At 36.6% G+C, this 19,931-nt stretch overlaps 2 protein-coding genes across 2 annotated transcripts; both read left to right on the forward strand.

Annotated features, from left to right (window-relative positions):
* The first annotated feature begins 9,839 nt into the window (after positions 1 to 9,839).
* LOC135768945 (uncharacterized) lies at positions 9,840 to 12,120 on the forward strand. Its single transcript, XM_065278309.1, has 2 exons — positions 9,840 to 11,308; positions 11,771 to 12,120. The coding sequence occupies exon 1, from the start codon at positions 9,842 to 9,844 to the stop codon at positions 10,934 to 10,936; it is 1,095 nt and encodes a 364-aa protein (XP_065134381.1). The 5' UTR covers positions 9,840 to 9,841; the 3' UTR covers positions 10,937 to 11,308; positions 11,771 to 12,120.
* A 3,010-nt stretch (positions 12,121 to 15,130) lies between these two features.
* Positions 15,131 to 19,335, forward strand: LOC135769146 (uncharacterized). The gene is made up of 2 exons (XM_073814104.1): positions 15,131 to 15,218; positions 16,971 to 19,335. The coding sequence occupies exons 1-2, from the start codon at positions 15,131 to 15,133 to the stop codon at positions 17,732 to 17,734; spliced, it is 852 nt and encodes a 283-aa protein (XP_073670205.1). The 3' UTR covers positions 17,735 to 19,335.
* The last annotated feature ends 596 nt before the right edge of the window (positions 19,336 to 19,931 follow it).

Below are 19,931 nucleotides of genomic sequence, written 5' to 3' on the forward strand. Positions count from 1 at the left end.
CAGAGCTCCAGTGAAATTGGTTGAAAGGCATTAAATGGAGTCAGTTCCTCTGATGTATGGGGAGGAGAGTTGACCTTAGATTAGATTTCAGCTTGACAATTTTTTCATTGATTGCTGGCTCCTGAAAAACCTCCAGGACCTGATCTTATAGAGCCATTCTTCTTAAAAATAGCTGCAGCCCAACCTTTAACATACCTTTTTAATCTTACTTTAGAGACCAATACTATTCCAAAAATATGGAAATCAGCATTTGTTTGTCCCACATTGAAAGGGGGTGACCCGTCAAATTTAAATAACTATCGGCCAATTTCTAATTTGTCTGTTCAAGCCAAAACGCTTGAATCCCTGGTGAGTGACCAGATGAAAATTTTCTTACATGCTCAGGACATTTTATCCCAAGATCAGTCAGGTTTTACAAAAAAAAAAACACAGTACCATCACAGCTGCCATGAAGGTGATAAATGATATCTCTGTTGCTCGTGACAAGAAGCAGCATTGTGCATCACTTTTCATGCAGAAAAAAACAAATGTATGATTTTCACGGGCCCCTGGAGTAGACCACTGGCTATGTTTACATTAATGCGTTTATCCTTTAAAACGCGTTACTTTTGCTACGTTTACGCCTTTCATCTACACTACATCACCGTTTTCGACCCTCATAAACGGATTCGTTCGCAAACGCTGAAGACCCTGTTTTAGTTTGAGAACTCAGACGTTGCTCTGAGTGTAAATGAACGTAGACGGAGTCTTATGTAAACGAACAGCTGATGTTAACGTGACAGCGCATCATTTTCAAAGTAAAAATTATTTTATTCATGTAAATGTTGGTTTGTTACGGAGGTTTTGCCAAAAATAGTAAACATCTACCAACCAGCTATTATAAACGCTATATCGGATGGTTTTAACATGTTTCCTTATAGATAATGTCTGTTTTATATGAATGTTTGAGTATTGTTGGGTTTAATGTGTTTATGTTTTGTTTAAATGTAGTTAGCTTACGAAAGATAGACTGTAATTTTAAATGCCATATAGGCGTTGCAAAGGCCAATATGAAGGGAGAATTGTAATGGGTCAGACATTATTTTCCAGTTTAATGTAAGTTTTGTTTGCTACTTTAAAATGAATTTCGTTTCAGATAATTTGTCTCTTAATTTTAATCGATGTTTTGTTGATAAGTTTTGTGAATATAAATTAATAAAAACAATAAACTCAACGTCATTAATATATAATGCTCGTTTAGGCGCTTGGCTTTTAGCTATTTGTGTGTTGCTAGCGGAGGACGTGCACGGACCTCGCACACTTTTAAAAATTAATTCAATAAGCATTTCTGGTAAAGGCTAAAGCAATACTTCACCTCTTACTATGTTTGATTGAAGTTTGAATTTGCTGATTTATTTTTGCTTCAAGTTCGCTACTGTTCAGTACTGTTCACTTGAATGCTTTCTTTTTAAATCATAAAGACCTTTCTGTTTAGTTATAAAATAAAAATTAACCTATTAATCATATTAATATGTTGTAGGGGGTAGATAGAACAGTATAAGACTTTCCCAAACACATTTTTATAGGTTAAAAAATAGTGTCTGTTGTAGTGGCCGGCAAAGGATCTAGCTATGACTTTTTGTCAATATCGCACACCCCTAGGCTGCGTAAACGTGCAGGTAAGCTATTATTAGAGTAATAAGTTATTTTACACTTTTATGCGCATGCCCAGTTACATGATTGGTCATGTTTCATGCGTTTATGGTGGTGTATAGTGTGGATGAAGATTCTTTTTAAAATGCCAGTATAAACGAGGATCGTTTTCATTTTAAAATGCCGTTTTAAAACGCAAATGCTCTAATGTAAACATGGCCTGAATATACCCTCAGTGGTTACTCTTGATGGACGTGAAATACAGATTGTCTCAACCTATAAGTATCTTGGTATTTTGCATGATGATTGCCTATCCTTTAAGCTTCATGTTCACTGTTTAGTGAGAAAGTTGAGGCTAAAATTGCGTTTTTATTTTCGAAACAAACTGTGCTTTTCTTTTAATGCAAAGAAACGGTTAGTGGCATCCACTTTTTATCTGTGTTGGACTATGGGGACATATTATATATGCATTCATCTGTTCAATGCCTTCATATGATTGACACAGCCTACCATGCATTGTTGAGATTTATTACTAATTGTAAAGCTCGCATCCACCACTGTGAGCTGTACTCTCGTGTAGGGTGGCCTGATTTGGCCACACGGAGGCTTTGTCATTGGTACACATTCATGTACCAGGCTGTTCTTGGTATGCTCCCATCCTACTTGTGTTCACTTCTTATGAAAAAAAGTGCTGGTCATTATTCTTTCCGTTCTCAGGCTGTAGTCCTGTTTTCTGTTACACACGTAAGGACTGAGTTGGGTAAAAAGGCTTTTGTTTACCCTGCTCCTTTTACATGGAATTTGTTGCAGAATAACTTAAAACTCAGTGAATTGATTCCATTGAGTGCTTTTAAAATAAGAATGAGGTGTCTTGAGTTGAACTCTCTCGCATGTCAATGTTTTTAATTGGGAATTCCTTGTAAGTGCATAACTGACTCTCAAATTGTTTTTATTTATTTATTTGTTTTTTGTGCCTTGTATGTATGTATGTATGTATGTAATGTTGTGATGTAATTTAGCTGCCTATCTTGGCCAGGTCTCCCTTAAAAAAGAGATTTTTAATCTCAATGGGCTTTTTCTGGTTAAATAAAGGATAGTAAATAAATAAATAAATTGAAAAATTCACAAAATAGGTCACACAAGGCTGTTGAAGGGGCAGGAAAGATGTTTACAGGTGTGCTAAAAACGGAGTCAATCACAGAAAAAAGGGGCCGAGGCTTATTTAAGTTATTGTCAATCACTTCTGATAGGTATTTTACTTTAGCAGCTTTAACTGTTTTCTGGTACACGCGTGTGGAGTCTCTCCAAATTTCGTAGGAAACCTGTAGCTTATCCGTTCCCAATTTTCGCTCGGCTTTCCTACAGTATTTTTTAAGAGATCGTGTTCAATCGGTAAGCAGTGGTTGAGGTTTTGTTACAGAATGTTTTGGTTTAGGTGGGGCAGTAAGATTTAAAGCATTTAAAATGTTTTGATTAAAACAGTCCAGCTGATGGTTCACATCAAATTTATGTGAAAGAGCAGGCAGTGGGAATCCACTTGAGGAGAAAAAATCTCACCTGACTGGAAAGACAGATGGCGCTTCATAGTTGTGTAGGTGGGGGTGCAGCAGCAACCAATCCGGGCAGTTCGGCAAAAAAGAGGACTGACTTGTGATCGGAAAAGCTGACTTCAATGATTTCCATATCAAAGATGTCAAAACCATATAAAAGAACCAACACTAAAGCTTTTTTACTGTGACAGTATTTAGCATACTTAATCGATCAAATGTACCCATTATATGTTCTGCCAGTGCCATGATTAATATTTATTACTTACTGTAACTTATTTATTTATTTCCTTTATTTAGCCAGGAAAATCACATTGAGATATTTCTATCTCTTCTTCCAGTGAGACCTGGTCAAGACGACGGCACATTGAGTTTCATACAAAAAGGATACAATTAGACAACAACACAATTTACAACAATCACATAATGAAAGATCTAAAACAAGTACGCAAATACAACAAATCAATTAAAACAATTGCAAGTATCCATTAAAACATTTTGTAAAAGACGTTTAAAAGTGCTTAGAGTTGGAAGTGCATTTAAATTAAGAGTATTTTGCAATTCATTCCAAGCCCGAGGAGCATAGGAAGAGAAAGCACATTTGCCGAATTCAGACAATACCCTTGGGACTTTTAAGCGAATATAAGAACCAGATCTAGTACCATGAATATTTGTATAATAATTAAGAAGATTTAATATATAGGAGGGTAATTTCCCTAAAAGAGCTTTTGCGATGAATAAGTACATATGTAATCTTTTTGGATGTAAGGATGACCACGCTAGGGAAATGTATAAAATACAGTGATGCGTCCGTGGCTCTGCGCCAGAGACAAAGCGTAAAGCTGCGTGATACACAGAGTCTAGTTTTTTAAGTAGCGATGTAGTTGCGTGCATATAAAGTAGGGCTGTTCCGAATACCATTTTTTTGAGCTTCGAAGCTCTAGTAGAAATAAAATCGAATATTCGAAGCTTCGGAAGGAGGGACTGAACATTTTTCTCTTTAATAAAGGCAGGAATCTGTGTGTGTCTGTCTATCTACAGTTTTATTATGTGGCGGATGTGTTGCTGCGGACTCAAGGGAGTGTAGTGCCTTTTTCGTGCAATATGGACATGTGACACGTTTAGAATAAACTTTAAGAAATAAACTTTAAAAATACTACAGAACAGCGCAAGCTGGAAGCGGCGTGCCTGTCACACATCCTGCGAGAACAGTATTAGTGAAACAAAACACAAGAGCAATACTTTTAATAAGGTAGCCTAACATTTTTCTAACAAATAAACATTCCCGTATCAGAAATAAGCAGCACAGTAATTACTGACAACGTGGGGTAGGCTATTTAAATAAAACGAAAATAAATGAACGAAGTTCAACAAACTGTAATAAAACGGTAGCATACTCTCAAAATCAAGTTTATTTATAACACTTACACCAATATGTTTTTTTCATCAGCAGAACAATATAGAAGATATTTTGCAGAACCCCAGTGCTCCGTCATGCAAGTCAACCGATCCGCACACTTTAAGAGCTAAAGCATATATATCCAATACAAAAGTAATCCCCCATAACTCTGTGTGACATATTGACGTCTTGTGAAGCAAATTAATCAGTTTTTGCAAGAAACTGACCGTTAATTACAACATTATTAGCGTGAATGCCAAAGCAGGAAGCGTGCTTTCCGTTTGAGGCAAGGGCTGAATCCGAAACCGCATACTGCCGTACTATATAGTAGGCAAAAAGCACTAGGCGAATGAATAGTATGTCCGAAACCTCAGTATGCGTAAAAGGGTAGGCGAGAATTAGCGGGATTTTGGACTACTTCTCGCGAGATTCAGAGGCACGTGTACTTGAGTATCGTCCGAAACAGCCTATTTACTGAAAATGTAGTAGGGGAAACAGCACGTGAACACAGTAGTATGTCCGAATCCTCAGTATCCATAAAATCAGTAGACGAGAAATCCCCGGATGCCCTACTGAGTCCGCCCATATTCTGAAGCGTGCATCGGATGGACACTTCTATCCCAGCTTTCCCATGATGCCACAGGAAAGCAAAGCAATCGACCTGAGACCAGCCAATCGGGTGATTTTGATACGTTACAGGGCTGTTCCTCAGCACCCTGACTTCACGCACAGACCGGCCAGGATATACCACGAAGTGCTCAGCTGATTCATGAAAATAAAGCTGTAGAATTATCACATCTGTGTTTCGATGACAGTAAATATGTGATGGTTTGTTAGAAAAATACATTTGAATAAAGTTTTGTTTGATATGGGATTCACTTCTATATGTTTTCATTTATTGCGATGGTTTTATTCATTAATTTTTTATTCATGTTTCCTGTTGTTTTAAGTAAATACAAGAGATTGCTTCACTAAAATGTATATAATCACATTGCCTGCATTGTCCAGTTTGTATTCAAGCACAGCTGTCATGTGACAATAGATATTAAATTACAATCTGCTTGTTTAACTTATGTTTGTCCACTACAAAATTATGTAATATATCTGTAACACTGTTACAGATCAAGTTACTGATGCAATCAGGTGTTAGTGCACCTGTCCCTCATACACACGCATACGTTTTCATCTGTTATTAGGTATGTTCGAGTTTATGCACCGCTGTAAGAACCAACAGGTGGATGACATCAAAGTACAGTGAGAGCGATTCCAGAAATCATATGGAGAAGTCTGATTTCGTGTTGCCCTCGCGGTATTGTGATGTCATCCTCCTGTCGATTCTTGGTTCCGCATGAACTCGAACAAGTCTACTACGTCATATGTCACATGATAATGTTAACATGGCGAATGCTGTCCCTACTTAACGCGAACGTAGGTACTGTCTTAGCGCACGTTAAGTAGGTACCCAGTGAAATTCAGTACCTACACAATAAGTATGCCATTTCGGATTCAGCCAAGCTCTTCCACTGGTGCCGTTTGATGGCTGTTGACTGTGGATGTTGGTCTCTCTGCGCCACCTACAGAGCGGGAGCGTGAAGCGCACTTCCTGCTTGGCAAAAGCTCTGCATTAACGCTGAAAAAAAAAAAAAAATATATATATATATATATATATATATATATATATATATATATATATATATATATATATATATATATATATATATATATATATATATATATATTCGAATGTCAAAACTGAAAATCGAATGTCAACCCACGGAATGAATATTCGAATATTCAAATTTTCTGGTCCAGCCCTAATATAAAGAAGATCACCATTAGGGATGGGAATTGATAAGAATTTAACGATTCCGATTCCATTATCGATGTTGCTTATCGATCCGATTCCTTATCGATTCTCTTAACGATTCTCATTGGGTGAGGGAATAAGTACAAATTTGTATGTTTGTATTAACTCGCTTTAATTTTTGTTTAGAAGACACAGAACAGAGTATACACAAATTATATGTAGCAACCTCAGAACAAACTTAAAAGTAGGTGAGCTACTTCTTAAAGTAAAGTCCAGGGACCTATAGCCTAGTGCAGTGTTTCTCAACCAGTAAATATGTGATAGGACTAGGAATTAATAAAACAGAACTAGACTGACATAAAAACATGCAACTTGGTCGTTGGTCATGCATGCATTTGTTATTTTCTTTTGAAAAGACATGATGCTGGACAAAATACAGCAAATAAAGCAAATTAACCTACCGAAATGCAGAGGCATCTGTGGCAAACCCTTTACCACAATTTTAGTCACTGCTTGGCAGAGGTGGCCACTACTTGACTATTATAGTTTCATTTTCCAAGCATCTGTGCTTTATCAGAGTGTTGTCTTGGGAAATATTTACTTTCGCTTCGGTTTAGGGTTAGATTTGGTGCTTTTGTTATATGTCACTTTAAGTATTGGTTTATAAAAAAAAGATACAAGACCTATTCTTTTATATTTTCTAAACTTTAACCAATTGTCCCCTGACGTTGGGGTTAGAGTTTGTTTAGGTAAGGATGTCATTTTATGTAAATCTAACCCTAAACCGAAGTGACAATGGTAAGAAATTAGGACAAAAAAGTTGAGTAACCAAAACGTGAAAGTGACACAAAAAGGAAACGTGACATGCTCACGTTCAAACGTGGCAAAACGTGACATTTTCACGTTGGTCCATACGTGAAATAGTCACGTATTTGTCTGATATTGGGTTGAGTAGCTAGAGGTGCACGAGAGATACTTTCTGCAGCCTCTGTGCCAGTGTGAGAGCCAGCCAGACTCTGGCCATCATCAATTTGATGGACAATGAAAATGGAGATATCTGTATAGTAAAAGTTTACATAATGAAATGGCGCTCACATTAACACATTACCTTCGGCATTAATAACAGATGGCGGCCCGTTAGCTCCACTGGTGCTTGACTCGCTGGTGTTGTTGTGTAATTATATATCCAACACGCGACAGACCTGCAACTTCCTTCAACGCGATAGTATTGTCGTATGTTCGCGTGAAATATAAGTTACTGATTCAACTGTTTCAGTGTTTCACGAAGCTTCGCTCTGCCCACCACAAAATATAACCAAACTTTGGATCGTTCTGCCTCGATGGATGCAATGTTTGCTGCGTTCTAAACCAAAACAACACAGCGTGTGTGTGATGTCATGACACGTTTGCAACGAGTGGAACCAATAAGCGGAATCGTTAAGCACGCATGCTAACGATTCAAAGGAATCGATTCACTAGGCACCGGTTCTTAAGATCACCATAATCAATTATTAATAAAAACGCACTCTCTACTATTTTCTTTCGAGCCTCATAGGGTAAACAATTTTTTGGCCTGAGCTTCTTTAGCATCTTATCGATATGTACATCAAATGCTAGTCTTTTGCCAACCATATACCTAAATATCTATAGGAACTTACTCTTTCTAATGGTAGACCATTTGAGTTTGTAATTATTATATCCGATACGTTAGAGCGACCCCGGCTAAAAATCATATATTTTGTATTTTTTTAGTTTAAAACCAATTTTAACTGCGACAATGTTTGTTGCAGTATTTGAAAAGCGTTCTGTAATTGTTTCATTTCTTGGTTTAAGGAAGATGCAGTCGAATAAATAATTGTATCATCGGCATACAGGTGTAATTTGGCGGAATTTATTCCATAACCTAAATCATTAATATAAATAGAGAATAAAAGAGGAGCTAAAACAGATCCTTGAGGGATTTCAGTATTTACTTGAAGGAATGGTGAATTATAATTTTCCACGGACACACATTGAGTACGATCAGAAAAATAATTTTCAAACCAACTCAGAGCTGCTTCACTAAAGCCTATAGACCGAAGTTTCTGTATCAATAATTTATGGTCTACGGAATCGAACTTGTAAATGACACATTCCCTTTCAAATTTGGCACGTTTTGTCCACTTGTGAGTTGTTAAAAACGCAAGTGGGATATATGACGCATTTAAAGTGATGCATATGAAAGTAAATGAGATTACAGCTGCTTGTGTTGTTACTAGGGATGTCCCGATCCCACTTTTTCCATTTCCGATCTGATTCCGATACCAGAAATCCATATATCAGCCGATACCGATATCTGTCCGATACTACTATAATTAAATGTGTATATCATTTAAAATTGATTTTAACATTTAAAAATGATACTAGAGGTAGCATAAAGCACTATACACATTTAATTAAAGTAGTATCGGACAGATATCCGTATCGGCTGATATATGGATTTCTGGTGTCGGAATCAGATCGGAAATGGAAAAAGTGAGATCGGGACATCCCTAGTAACAACACAAGCAGCTGTAATCTCATATACTTTCATATGCACCACTTTAAATGCGTCATATATCCCACCTGCGTTTTTAACAACTCACAAGTGGACAAAACTTGCCAAATTTGAAAGGGAATGTGTCTCTCTCATCCACTTATAATCCAATCTACCACTTGTTTTTGCACCGCACCCTTGTTTCTTTGTATTGCCTGACACACTAATTTTTTTTTTTTTAAATAAATAGTGTTACAAATACCCCTAAAACAACATCATTTATTGTAACATTATTTGGGGGCTCGTCCGGGATCTAAATAATATTTCCTGGAGTGTATTGAGTTGTTATTGAACTTGATTTCACTTAAATCATTTAAAAGTAGACATTCCAAACATTACATAGACATATATCTTTTGTTAGTATGACAAGAATTCGTTAAGTTACAATAAATTTTTCTGACGCGTTTCTAAAGGAAGTTCATTGAGGGAGAGAGAACAAAATGCGCAAAATGTTTATTTTCTTAATAGATACTTTAAAGTTTTAAATGATGTATAAATCATATCTGTATGTTCAAAATCAGCATAGTAATCTAATCTAAGTCTCTTTGCGGAGTGATTGAAAAATAAAGAATTTGTGGTGCCTGGGCATTAATTAGGCCTATGATTAATTAGTTAAAAAAAAGAAATAAAAACCAGTCTTAACTGAAAGAAAACAAGTTGACAAAAAGATAGAATCTAATGTTTGGTGATATTGGAAACACCAGAAGTGTTATAGGGTTTTGAACACAGCACAAGAGTTACACTACAAGAGCAGAAAATGACAATAGAAATGACATAATGTACTTCACATTAAAAATAACATGGATACATGACAATCTCAAATGTGTTTTGTCACTCTGGTTTATCAATATGAACTATTTACTGTCTTCATTTTAGATATGATGGAAGTGAAAGAGGAAAGTCAAGCTGAAGTGGATGAAAAACATCAGATTGTAAAAATAAACCATAATGTTTCACAGAAAGAAACTCTGAAGACAGAAGACATAAAGTGTGAAAATAGTTTCAGTGAAGATGAACGCCCTGCAGATCACAAGAGGACTCGCAGTGAGAAGAAACCTTTAACATGTCAACAGTGTGGAAAGAGTTTCGGAAGAAAAACTCACCTTAAAGCACACATGAAGATTCACACTGGAGAGAAACCATTCACATGCCAACAGTGTGAAAAGAATTTCATAAGCAAAGCTTACCTTAACTTGCATGTGAGGGTTCACACTGGAGAGAAACCTTTCACATGTCAACAGTGTGGAAAGAGTTTCACCTTTCGAACAAACCTTAACCGCCACATGAAAACTCACATTGGGGAAAAGCCACACGCATGTCTTCAGTGTGAAAAGAGTTTCATAGATAAAAGTCAACTTATGAAACACATAAGAGTTCACACTGGAGAGAAACCTTTCACGTGTCAACAGTGTGGAAAGAGTTTTTCTATTGAAGGTAACCTTAAGATACACGCAAGAATTCACACTGGAGAGAGAGTGTTCACATGCCATGAGTGTGAAAAATGTTTCAGAAGTAAGAGTACCCTTACAGCACACATGACAATTCACAAAGGAGAGAAACCATACATGTGTTTTCAGTGTGGAAAGTGTTTCAGTATGGAGTGTCACCTTAAGAGACACATGATAACTCACAGTGAAAAGAAACCTCACGCATGTCTTCAGTGTGAAAAGAGTTTCGTAGATAAACGTGGACTTGAGATTCACATGAGAGGTCACAGTGGAGTGAAACCTTACATATGCTCCCAGTGTGAAAAGAGTTATACAAGTGTAAGCGCTATTAAGAAACACATGAGGTCTCACACTGGAGAGAAACCTTTCACGTGTCTTCAGTGTGAAAAGAGTTTCATCGATAAACGTGTACTTAAAACTCACATGATCACTCACACTAAAGAGAAACCTTTCACATGCCATGAGTGTAAAAAGAGTTTCAAAACAAAAGCTAACCTTAAAAAACACGCAAGATTTCACACTCAATAGAAACCATTCACGTTTCAACAGAGTGGATATGGCTACAAAGTTTATAAATCAGCTGAGGTCTTATTAATAAAACTGTTTGTAGGATCCTTACTTAAAGAGCCACACAGATCCAAAATCGAAAATGACCTGTATTGCAGTGTGTCTTGTAGCTGTCCATCAATGTAAACAATGTGCAAAGTAGTTGAACCAAAAAGTAAATGATTAATAAAGTTATTGGCATCTAAAGTAGGGAGTCGACTCTGAATCGCTGAAACGAGTATGAAACGCTGAAATGATATGGATTGAATCTCCTGCCTGACTTTATCCATGTAATACCGTAATGGTTCAGTACCCACTTTATTTGAAACAACATGCATCTCCTAACCAGGACCTGTAAGTATGATTATAGCTAATGATGAATGATGTGTATTGATGTTGTTGTTTAAACTCTTAATATACTGTCAGAGAGTCATGTTAGCAAGCGGCTAACACATGTTGCCCGTTTTGCTATAACCCGGTTAGCTTACATTAATGCTTTAATGAGTGTAAAATCATTAGTTTCTGACGTCGTTTTTTTTTTTTTTTTGCTTGGAAGAACGATGAATGATGTGTATTAATGTTGATAATGTCTTCTCAGTAAATCATGTAAATCCAGGTCAATACATGTTGCACTATTCTGTGCCACTGATCTGTGCGAAGACTGTGTCAGTTGACCAATCAGAGTCGAGTAGGCTACTGAAAGGTGGGGTTTAGGCTAGGGCTGGGTCAGAATATTTGATTATTCAAATATTCGTTCGGTGGCATTCGATTTTTAATTTTAAGATTTGAATGTCCTATTTGTTTCAACATTATTAGCTGCAGAGACCGCCAAGCAGGAAGTGCACTTTACGCTCCTGGTCTGCAAGTGGTGGTGTGGCGCTGAGAACCTGGCTTGCAACTGCCACCAAACCCAACAAGAACATCGTGCTTGTGTTGGCTAGAGGCTTGACGCTTAATAATTGTCAAATACATTACATTCAAGATGCCAGTAAGTCACCAGGATTCACAAGGATTACATCTGCTTTTGAGTTCTCAAAGTTGTGGATATATTGACTTGCATTAAATGACAGGGCACTGGGGTTTTTGCTGTGCTGCTTTATTTTTCTACTGATGAAAAAGTCACCAACATGTCGCATAGCCTGATGATCAGTAAATAAACTTGATATTGAAAGTATGCTAACGTGTTCTTTCTTTATTATTCTTTGTTAAACTCATTTTTTATTTAAATAGCCTACCTTATCATTTAAATGTAATTATTGTGCTGCTAATTTCTGATCAGGAAATGATTTGTTTGTTTAAAAATTTTATGCTACTTTATTATAAGTATTGCTCTTAACAGCCTGTGTGTTTTGTCAACTGCACTAAGATGCAACACTACACTCCCTTGGGTCCGCAGCAACACACCTGCCACATATTAAAACTACAAACAGTCAGACAAGCACACAGAGATTCCTTCCTTTAGAAAGAAAAATATGCTCAGCCCCTCCCTCAGAAGCTTCGAATATTCAATTTGATTTCTACTAGCGCTTTGAAGCTCAAAAAATGCTATTCGGACCAGCCCTAGTTTAGGCATACTACTGAGTCATTGAACAGCTTCACATGAATCGTTTGGGGATCTGAGAAATGGGGTAATTTTAAATTTATATTTTGAGAAATTACAGTGTTTTTTGACCTTGCATGCATTTAAACCTGTTGTCTGAGACTTATGATCAGTGATAGGATGCTTAAAATTTGCATCTTACTGGCTCTTTAAAGTCTACGTGCGCACAAAAGCCCAAAATGTCTGTACTTGTGAAACCTAAATCAGTTGCGGCCCAAAGTACTGCTCCAATTCCAAGTTCGCATGAAGCCATGTTCACATAACATCCCTGGATGTGTTCTTGATCCACTAATTTTATCATTGCACCTCGCCAAATTTTTTACAGTGCGTCAGTTCTACGTGGACCGCAAGCACTGTGATTGGTCCACTAGAACCGCTCCCGTCAGGTAAAAAACTGCTTCATAGGTATTTCCGTTTGCGACAGTGAGAACAAAGATGGACCAAGTTGAGGAGTGATTTAACTTAAACTGCAACATTAGTCGCTGTTTATGTACTTCCCCCACTGCTAGTCATTTCAAAACATACACAAGAAGTTGCTGATTCTCCTTCGGTTGTGGGTTAAACTTGAAAAGCTGCTTCTTCATTGAAGGTTGTGCTGCTTCTGTGGTAACATGCGTGGATACTGCCTACCAATGGTCTGCATGCCACCCTGCATTGCTGCAGTAATTCATGCAAAAGGAGCTGGTGCTGTACATGCTTATCATAGTTTTCATGTTCATACTTTCAGTTGGCCAAGATTTCTAAAAATCCTTTCTTTGTATTGGTCTTAGGTAATATTCTAATTTTCTGAGATACTGAATTTAGGATTTTCCTTAGTTGTCAAGTCTTATTATGTTTCTGTGGGTCCTTACTTATGTGTGTATGGAGGCTAATGAAGGGGTTGACAAACTAGCTAAGCAAGCTTTAAATCACGCAGATGTTGACATAGAAGTGGCTATTAGTAAAAAAGAGGTCACTTGTAGTAAATGACAAGAAGCATGAAGTATTGATAGCAAGAGCAAACATCTTAATAACATTTAGCTACTTGTTGGAAACGGAAGAAGTGCATTTAAGAACAAAAAAAGAGATATTATCATTTCAAGTCTATGAATCAGACATTCTGGACTAAATAATTCTCTTTTTAAAATAGAAGTCATGCAACTGGTAAATGCAGACATTGTGATCAAAGAGACAATAGAGCATATTTTATTTACATTTATTTATCAACACAGTATGAAAATTAAAAAAATATCACTTATTCAGAAAATGGAAAAAATGGGAATAAAACATCTTTTTGGAATGTAATTTAGAGCAATGGAAGAAGTATAGAGCCATTATAAAATTTGTTAAAGAAATCGGGTTATACAGGATAATTTAGTGTTTTTTCTTCTCCACACTCCAGTACAGCAGGAGGCGGTAGTGCATCATAACCAACCGCCATAAAACCCCAGAAGAAGAAGATTCGAATCAAAAGACTCGTAAATGTTTTGAAGCCCCGCGAATCAGTGTTTAAAGAGATCGTCAATAGAGCCTGATGTCTTCAGCGACGTGTAAATGCATCGGTGTACATTGAAATAATTAATCCGTTTTTGATTATGTTATTGGTTTGTCAACAGAAGACAGGATTTCTTAATACGCTAACCGTTAGCAGTGAGATGAAGTTGAAAATTTGACCCGGACTCACTGTTGTCTCTGGAGCAGGGATCCATTGTCCGGACAGCGTCATAAACATCTCCTGACTCATACAGTTGTGTACTTTGAGGTAATGTCCAGCACGTTTAATACCAATATTATTAAATGTTTTACCCATGTATTATGAACCAGTGTACTGTGGAGATCGAGGACTAAAAACAGAAGATGTGCGATATTCAGACAACTTTAAAATTACCTGAGAACTGCATCTGTATTTATCACTTCTTATTTTAGGGAGGAGCAGGGTTACAAAGTAAGGCTAGGCCTTGACTACCACAAAAAGCCACACTTGCATTTTACCTCAATGACTACATCAAGTCAAGTAAGTTTTGATGATAAACTTGGAAAAATATATTTGATCTATATTATAGTTTAACTAGCAAATACCAAAATGTGTTTATACAGTAGCTAGCTAGCCAGTAAATCAGATACCTAAATGTAAGCTAGTACTATTATAGTAACTATAATAATGTTTATTATGCTTTTAATGAAAGTTTCTTAGTGAAAGACTTTAAGTACTACTTACAATTATATCAGTCAACACGTCATTTTTAGCATTTGTATAACTTGCATGCATGTCTGCTTATAACCAAACACTGTTTATTTATGTTTGTATATGATATAGATTATATACATTTTCCCAAATGTAAGAAAGCGTCCACAGATTAAAAATAAATAAAATAATATAAATGTGTTTTTGTAATCTGGGTAGTAAATAAAACAATCAATACTTCTGTTTTATGGCAACTTTAATGTCTCTTCTTTCACCTTTAGTTCACACCCATAGAGTGAAAGTGATTGAGACCTTCAGTGAAGCTCCTCCTACAACAATCCACCAATAAATGCTGGAGTCAAACACACAGAGAAATCACTCCATGTGTGACAACTGAAATCTTCATGACATAATGTTGATGCTGGTGAAAGAGGAGCTTGAGAAGATGACAGATCCACAACCATGCAGAATAAAGGATGAAGATACTGAGGAAAAAATAGGTTGGTGTCTATTTTTCAATCTTCATTATTGATGGTTGGTTGAGGAATAATCATAAAAACATTGACATTGAGAAACATGAGGAGAAAATAAACTAAAATCCATGAGGTGATAACTTTCTGCATCTATAATAGATTCAGTAGAATTAGATTGAAACATCAGGTAAAGAGTTTTATACAAAGCAACCTTCAGTGGATTGAATGACTGTGATCTCCATGCAATGCTCTACTACAGTTAAACCTCATGTTGTGTTCACATCATTATGGAGAGAAATTTCTTTTACCCAAAAATAGTAGTTAATGTTACTGCATCAGATTGAAATTTATGGACTTTGTTTACAAAGACTATAACAATCTCACTTATACAAAATTGTCGCTTTAAAAAAAAAATTCCCCACCTTGTTACACTTGAGGTGTTTTTGGTCATAAATGACCGGCCTACAGAAAAAAGTTTATAACCAGGACCTTCTAATGTCTCATACATGGATACATACATGGATCAGATGGTCACTTCTCATGTCTCATTCACCAGTGAGAAAACTTTGCAGTACAAAGTGAATAACATTTCCAAAATAACCAACATAAACAACTGGTTTACATCAGAATTAGTTTAAGCACACGTTCGGTTGTTTAGACGTCGTAACTATATCGTTATGATAATCCGTAAACTAACACAAATTTCATAAGCAACACAATGTTTCATCAAAGTAGAATATCTGAACGCTTACGTATGAGGGACAAAAAAGGAAACGTCTGTTCGGACCGAAATCTATGATTTGTTGAACATTTTTTGGTCCTATGCCTTTCATAGATGACATAAATTTCTACAAATACATTTAAACAACTTAACACAGTGATTGCTATCAGGATGTGAGGAGACTTTTAACCAGCATAACTAAAAATGTTTCAGGATCAAATCTGTTACCCTACCTTTAAGAAAAAAATATTTTGCATACTTAATCGATCAAATGTACCTAGGGATGCACCGATACCACTTTTTTGGAGTACGAGTACTTGCATTTCAGTACTTGCCGATACCGATAGAGAGTACTTAATAAAAAACATGATTTAAATTTACAGGTAACAGCTTTATTCATATAATTTAACAAAAAAAACAAGGGACTAGTTTGTTGTAAACTCTGCCTCTTTGGACAACACAAGGCATTAAGAAATATAATTAGTTTAAACAAACATGGCTTACTAAAAACATTACTTGTGTGCATTTTGAGGCCAAACTAAGGGCACTGATGGATTTTAAGATATGTCAGTGCAAGATGTTTTCAGTTTGGACAGCTCTTATATTTATTTTAGTCTAGGACTAGTCTAATCCCTGTCTGGGAAACCGCCCCTTTATGTCTGACAACAGAACAGATAATATGTGAAAATAGCATTCAGTTGTGTTAAAATACAATAAAACAAACAATGGCTGTCAGATCAGACAGAGTAGAAAAACAGATTATCCAACGATTAAATAGCTAATCAAAAAAAAGAACACTGTATTAATGCTAAAAAAAATAGTCGTTAGAGTAGTCGACTAATCGGAAGAATAATCGCTAGATTAGTCGACAGAAGAAATAGTCGTTAGTTGCAGCTCTAGAACACAGCATAAGAGTTAAACTACAAGAGCAGAAATTGACAATAGAAGTGACATAATGCACTTCACATTAAAAATAACATGGATACATGACATCTCAAATGTGTTTTGTTTTGTCTCTCTGATTTATCAATATGAACTATTTACTGTCTTCATTTTAGATCTGATGGAAGTGAAAGAGGAGAGTCAAGCTGAAGTGGATGATAAACATCAGATTGTAAAAATAAACCATAATGTTTCACAGAAAGAAACTCTGAAGACAGAAGACATAAAGTGTGAAAATAGTTTCAGTGAAGATGAACGCCCTGCAGATCACAAGAGGACTCACAGTGAGGAGAAACCTTTTACATGTCTACAGTGTGGAAAGAGTTTCAGAAGAAAAGATAACCTTAACATACATGTGAGGATTCACACTGGAGAGAAACCATTCACGTGTCAACTATGTGGAAAGAGTTTCACCTTTCAAACGAACCTTAACCGCCACATGAAAACTCACAGTGGGGAAAAGCCACACGCATGCCATCACTGTGACAAGAGTTTCATAGATAGAAGTCAACTTAAGATACACATAAGAGTTCACACTGGAGAGAAACCTTTCACGTGTCCACAGTGTGAAAAGCGTTTCATAGATAAACGTGGACTTGAGATTCATGTGAGAAGTCACACTGGAGAAAAACCTTACATATGCTCTCAGTGTGAAAAGAGTTTTACATGTCAAAGTAATCTTAGGACACACATGAAAGTTCACACTAGAGAAGAAATGTTCACATGTCTTCAGTGTGAAAAGAGTTTCATAAATAAACGTGGACTTAATAATCACATGAGAAGTCACACTAAAGAGAAACCGTTCAAATGCCATGAGTGTAAAAAGAGTTTCAAAACAAAAGCTTATATTAAAATACATGCAAGATTTCACACTCAATAGAAACCATTCATGTGTCAATAGTGTGGATATGGCAACAAAGTTTATAAATCAGCTGAGGTCTTATTAATAAAACTGTGCGTAGGATCCTTACTTAAAGAGCCACACAGATCCAAAATCGAAACTGACCTGTATTGCAGTGTGTCATGTAGCTGTCCATCAATGTAAACAACGTGTAAAGTAGTTGAACCAAAAAGTGCACGATTAATAAAGTTATTGGCATCTAAAGTAGGGAGTCGACTCTGAATCGCTCAAATGAGTAGTCATATGGATTGAATCTCCTGCATGTCTTTATCCACATTATAGGTAATAACGTAATGGTTCAGTACCCACTTTATTTGGAACAACATGTGTCTCCTAACCATAACTTGTAAGTATGATTATAGCTACATACTTGCTTAAATGAGTGTAAAAATTTGAATGTCTGTTGTCGTTTTTATAACTTGGACTAATGATGAATGATGTGTATTGATGATGTTGTTTAAACTCTTAATATACTGTCAGAGAGTCACGTTAGCAAGTGGCTAACGTATGCTGCACTTACGGTTTTGCTATGACCCGGTTAGTTTACATAAATGCTTAAATGAGTGTAAAATGTTAGTTTCTGTCGTCGTTTTTATTGCTTGGATTAATGATAAATGGTGTGTATTGATGTTAATAATCTGCCACTGATCTGTGTCAGTTGACCAATCAGAGCAGAGTAGGCTACTGAAAGGTGGGGTTTAGGCTAGGGCTGGGTCAGAATATTCGATTATTCAAATATTCGTTTGGTGGGTTGTAGGCTTGTGACAATTAATCGGGCAAATGCACGTTTTCTCAATGAATGAATTTGAATGAATTACGGTGATATGCAACCACTTTCAAAAGCCAGAGGGCGCTCTCGTGCAGAAACACCATTTGTGCCACAGAAGAAGTAGCATTACTAATGCTGCGTTCCAGGGAACCTGTAACCCGCAACTCACGACTTCAAAACCACGACTCACCACTCTGAACTGGGAGTACATCGATCTAGTACGAGTTCACGGGTGGGAAGTCACGGGTTTGACCTGGCTTGCAACTGCCACCAAACCCAACAAGAAGACCGTGCTTGTGTTGGCTAGAGGCTTGACCACATTAACGCTTAATAATTGTCAAATACATTACATTCAAGATGCCAGTATGTCACCAGGAGTCAGAAGGATTACTTGTATATCTGCTTTTAAGTTCTCAAAGTGGCGGATCTATTGACTTGCATTAAACGACAGAGCACTATAGGGTTTTTGCTGTGCTGCTTTATTTTTTCTACTAAAGAAAAAAGTCACCAACATGTCGGATAGCCTGATGGTCAGTAAATAAACTTGATATTGAAGGTATGCGAACGTGTTCTTTCTTTATTATAGTTTGTTAAACTCCTTTCTTTTATTTAAATAGCCTACCTTATCATTTAAATGTAATTATTGTGCTGCTAATTTCTGATCAGGAAATGATTTGTTTGTTTAAAAATTGTATGCTACTTTATTATAAGTATTGCTCTTAACAGCCTGTGTGTTTTGTTACTAGTGCAGTATTCCGTTCTCAGAGAATGCTGCAAATGCTGTGCCCGCTTTGGTCCAACTGCACTAAAATGCAACACTACACTCCCTTGGGTCCGCAGCAACACACCTGCCACATAATAAAACTGCAAACAGACAGACAAACACACAGAGATTCCTTCCTTTAGAGAGAAAAATATGCTCAGCCCCTCCCTCCGAATATTCGATTTGATTTCTACTAGCGCTTCGAAGCTCAAAAAATGCTATTCGGACCAGCCCTAGTTTAGGCAGACTGAGTCGTTGAACGGCTTCACATGAATCTTTTAGGGATCTGAGAAATGGGGTAATTTTAAATTTATATTTTGAGAATATTAAAGTGTTTTTCGACCTTGCATGCATTTAAACCTGTTGTCCGAGACTTATGAACAGTGATAGGATGCTTAAAATTTGTATCTTACTGGCTCTTTAAAGTCTACGTGCGCACAAAAGCCCAAAATGTCTGTACTTGTGGACTTGTGAAACCTAATCAGTCGCGGCCCAAGTACTGCTCCAATTCCAAGTTTGCATGAAGCCATGTTCACATAACATCCCTGGATGTGTTCTTGATCCACAAATTTTATCATTGCACCTCGCCAAATTTTTAACAGTGCGTCAGTTCTACGTGGACCGCAAGCACTGTGATTGGTTCA

This window comes from Paramisgurnus dabryanus, chromosome 3 (genome assembly GCF_030506205.2).
Source record: "Paramisgurnus dabryanus chromosome 3, PD_genome_1.1, whole genome shotgun sequence".
Classification (NCBI taxonomy): domain Eukaryota; kingdom Metazoa; phylum Chordata; class Actinopteri; order Cypriniformes; family Cobitidae; genus Paramisgurnus; species Paramisgurnus dabryanus.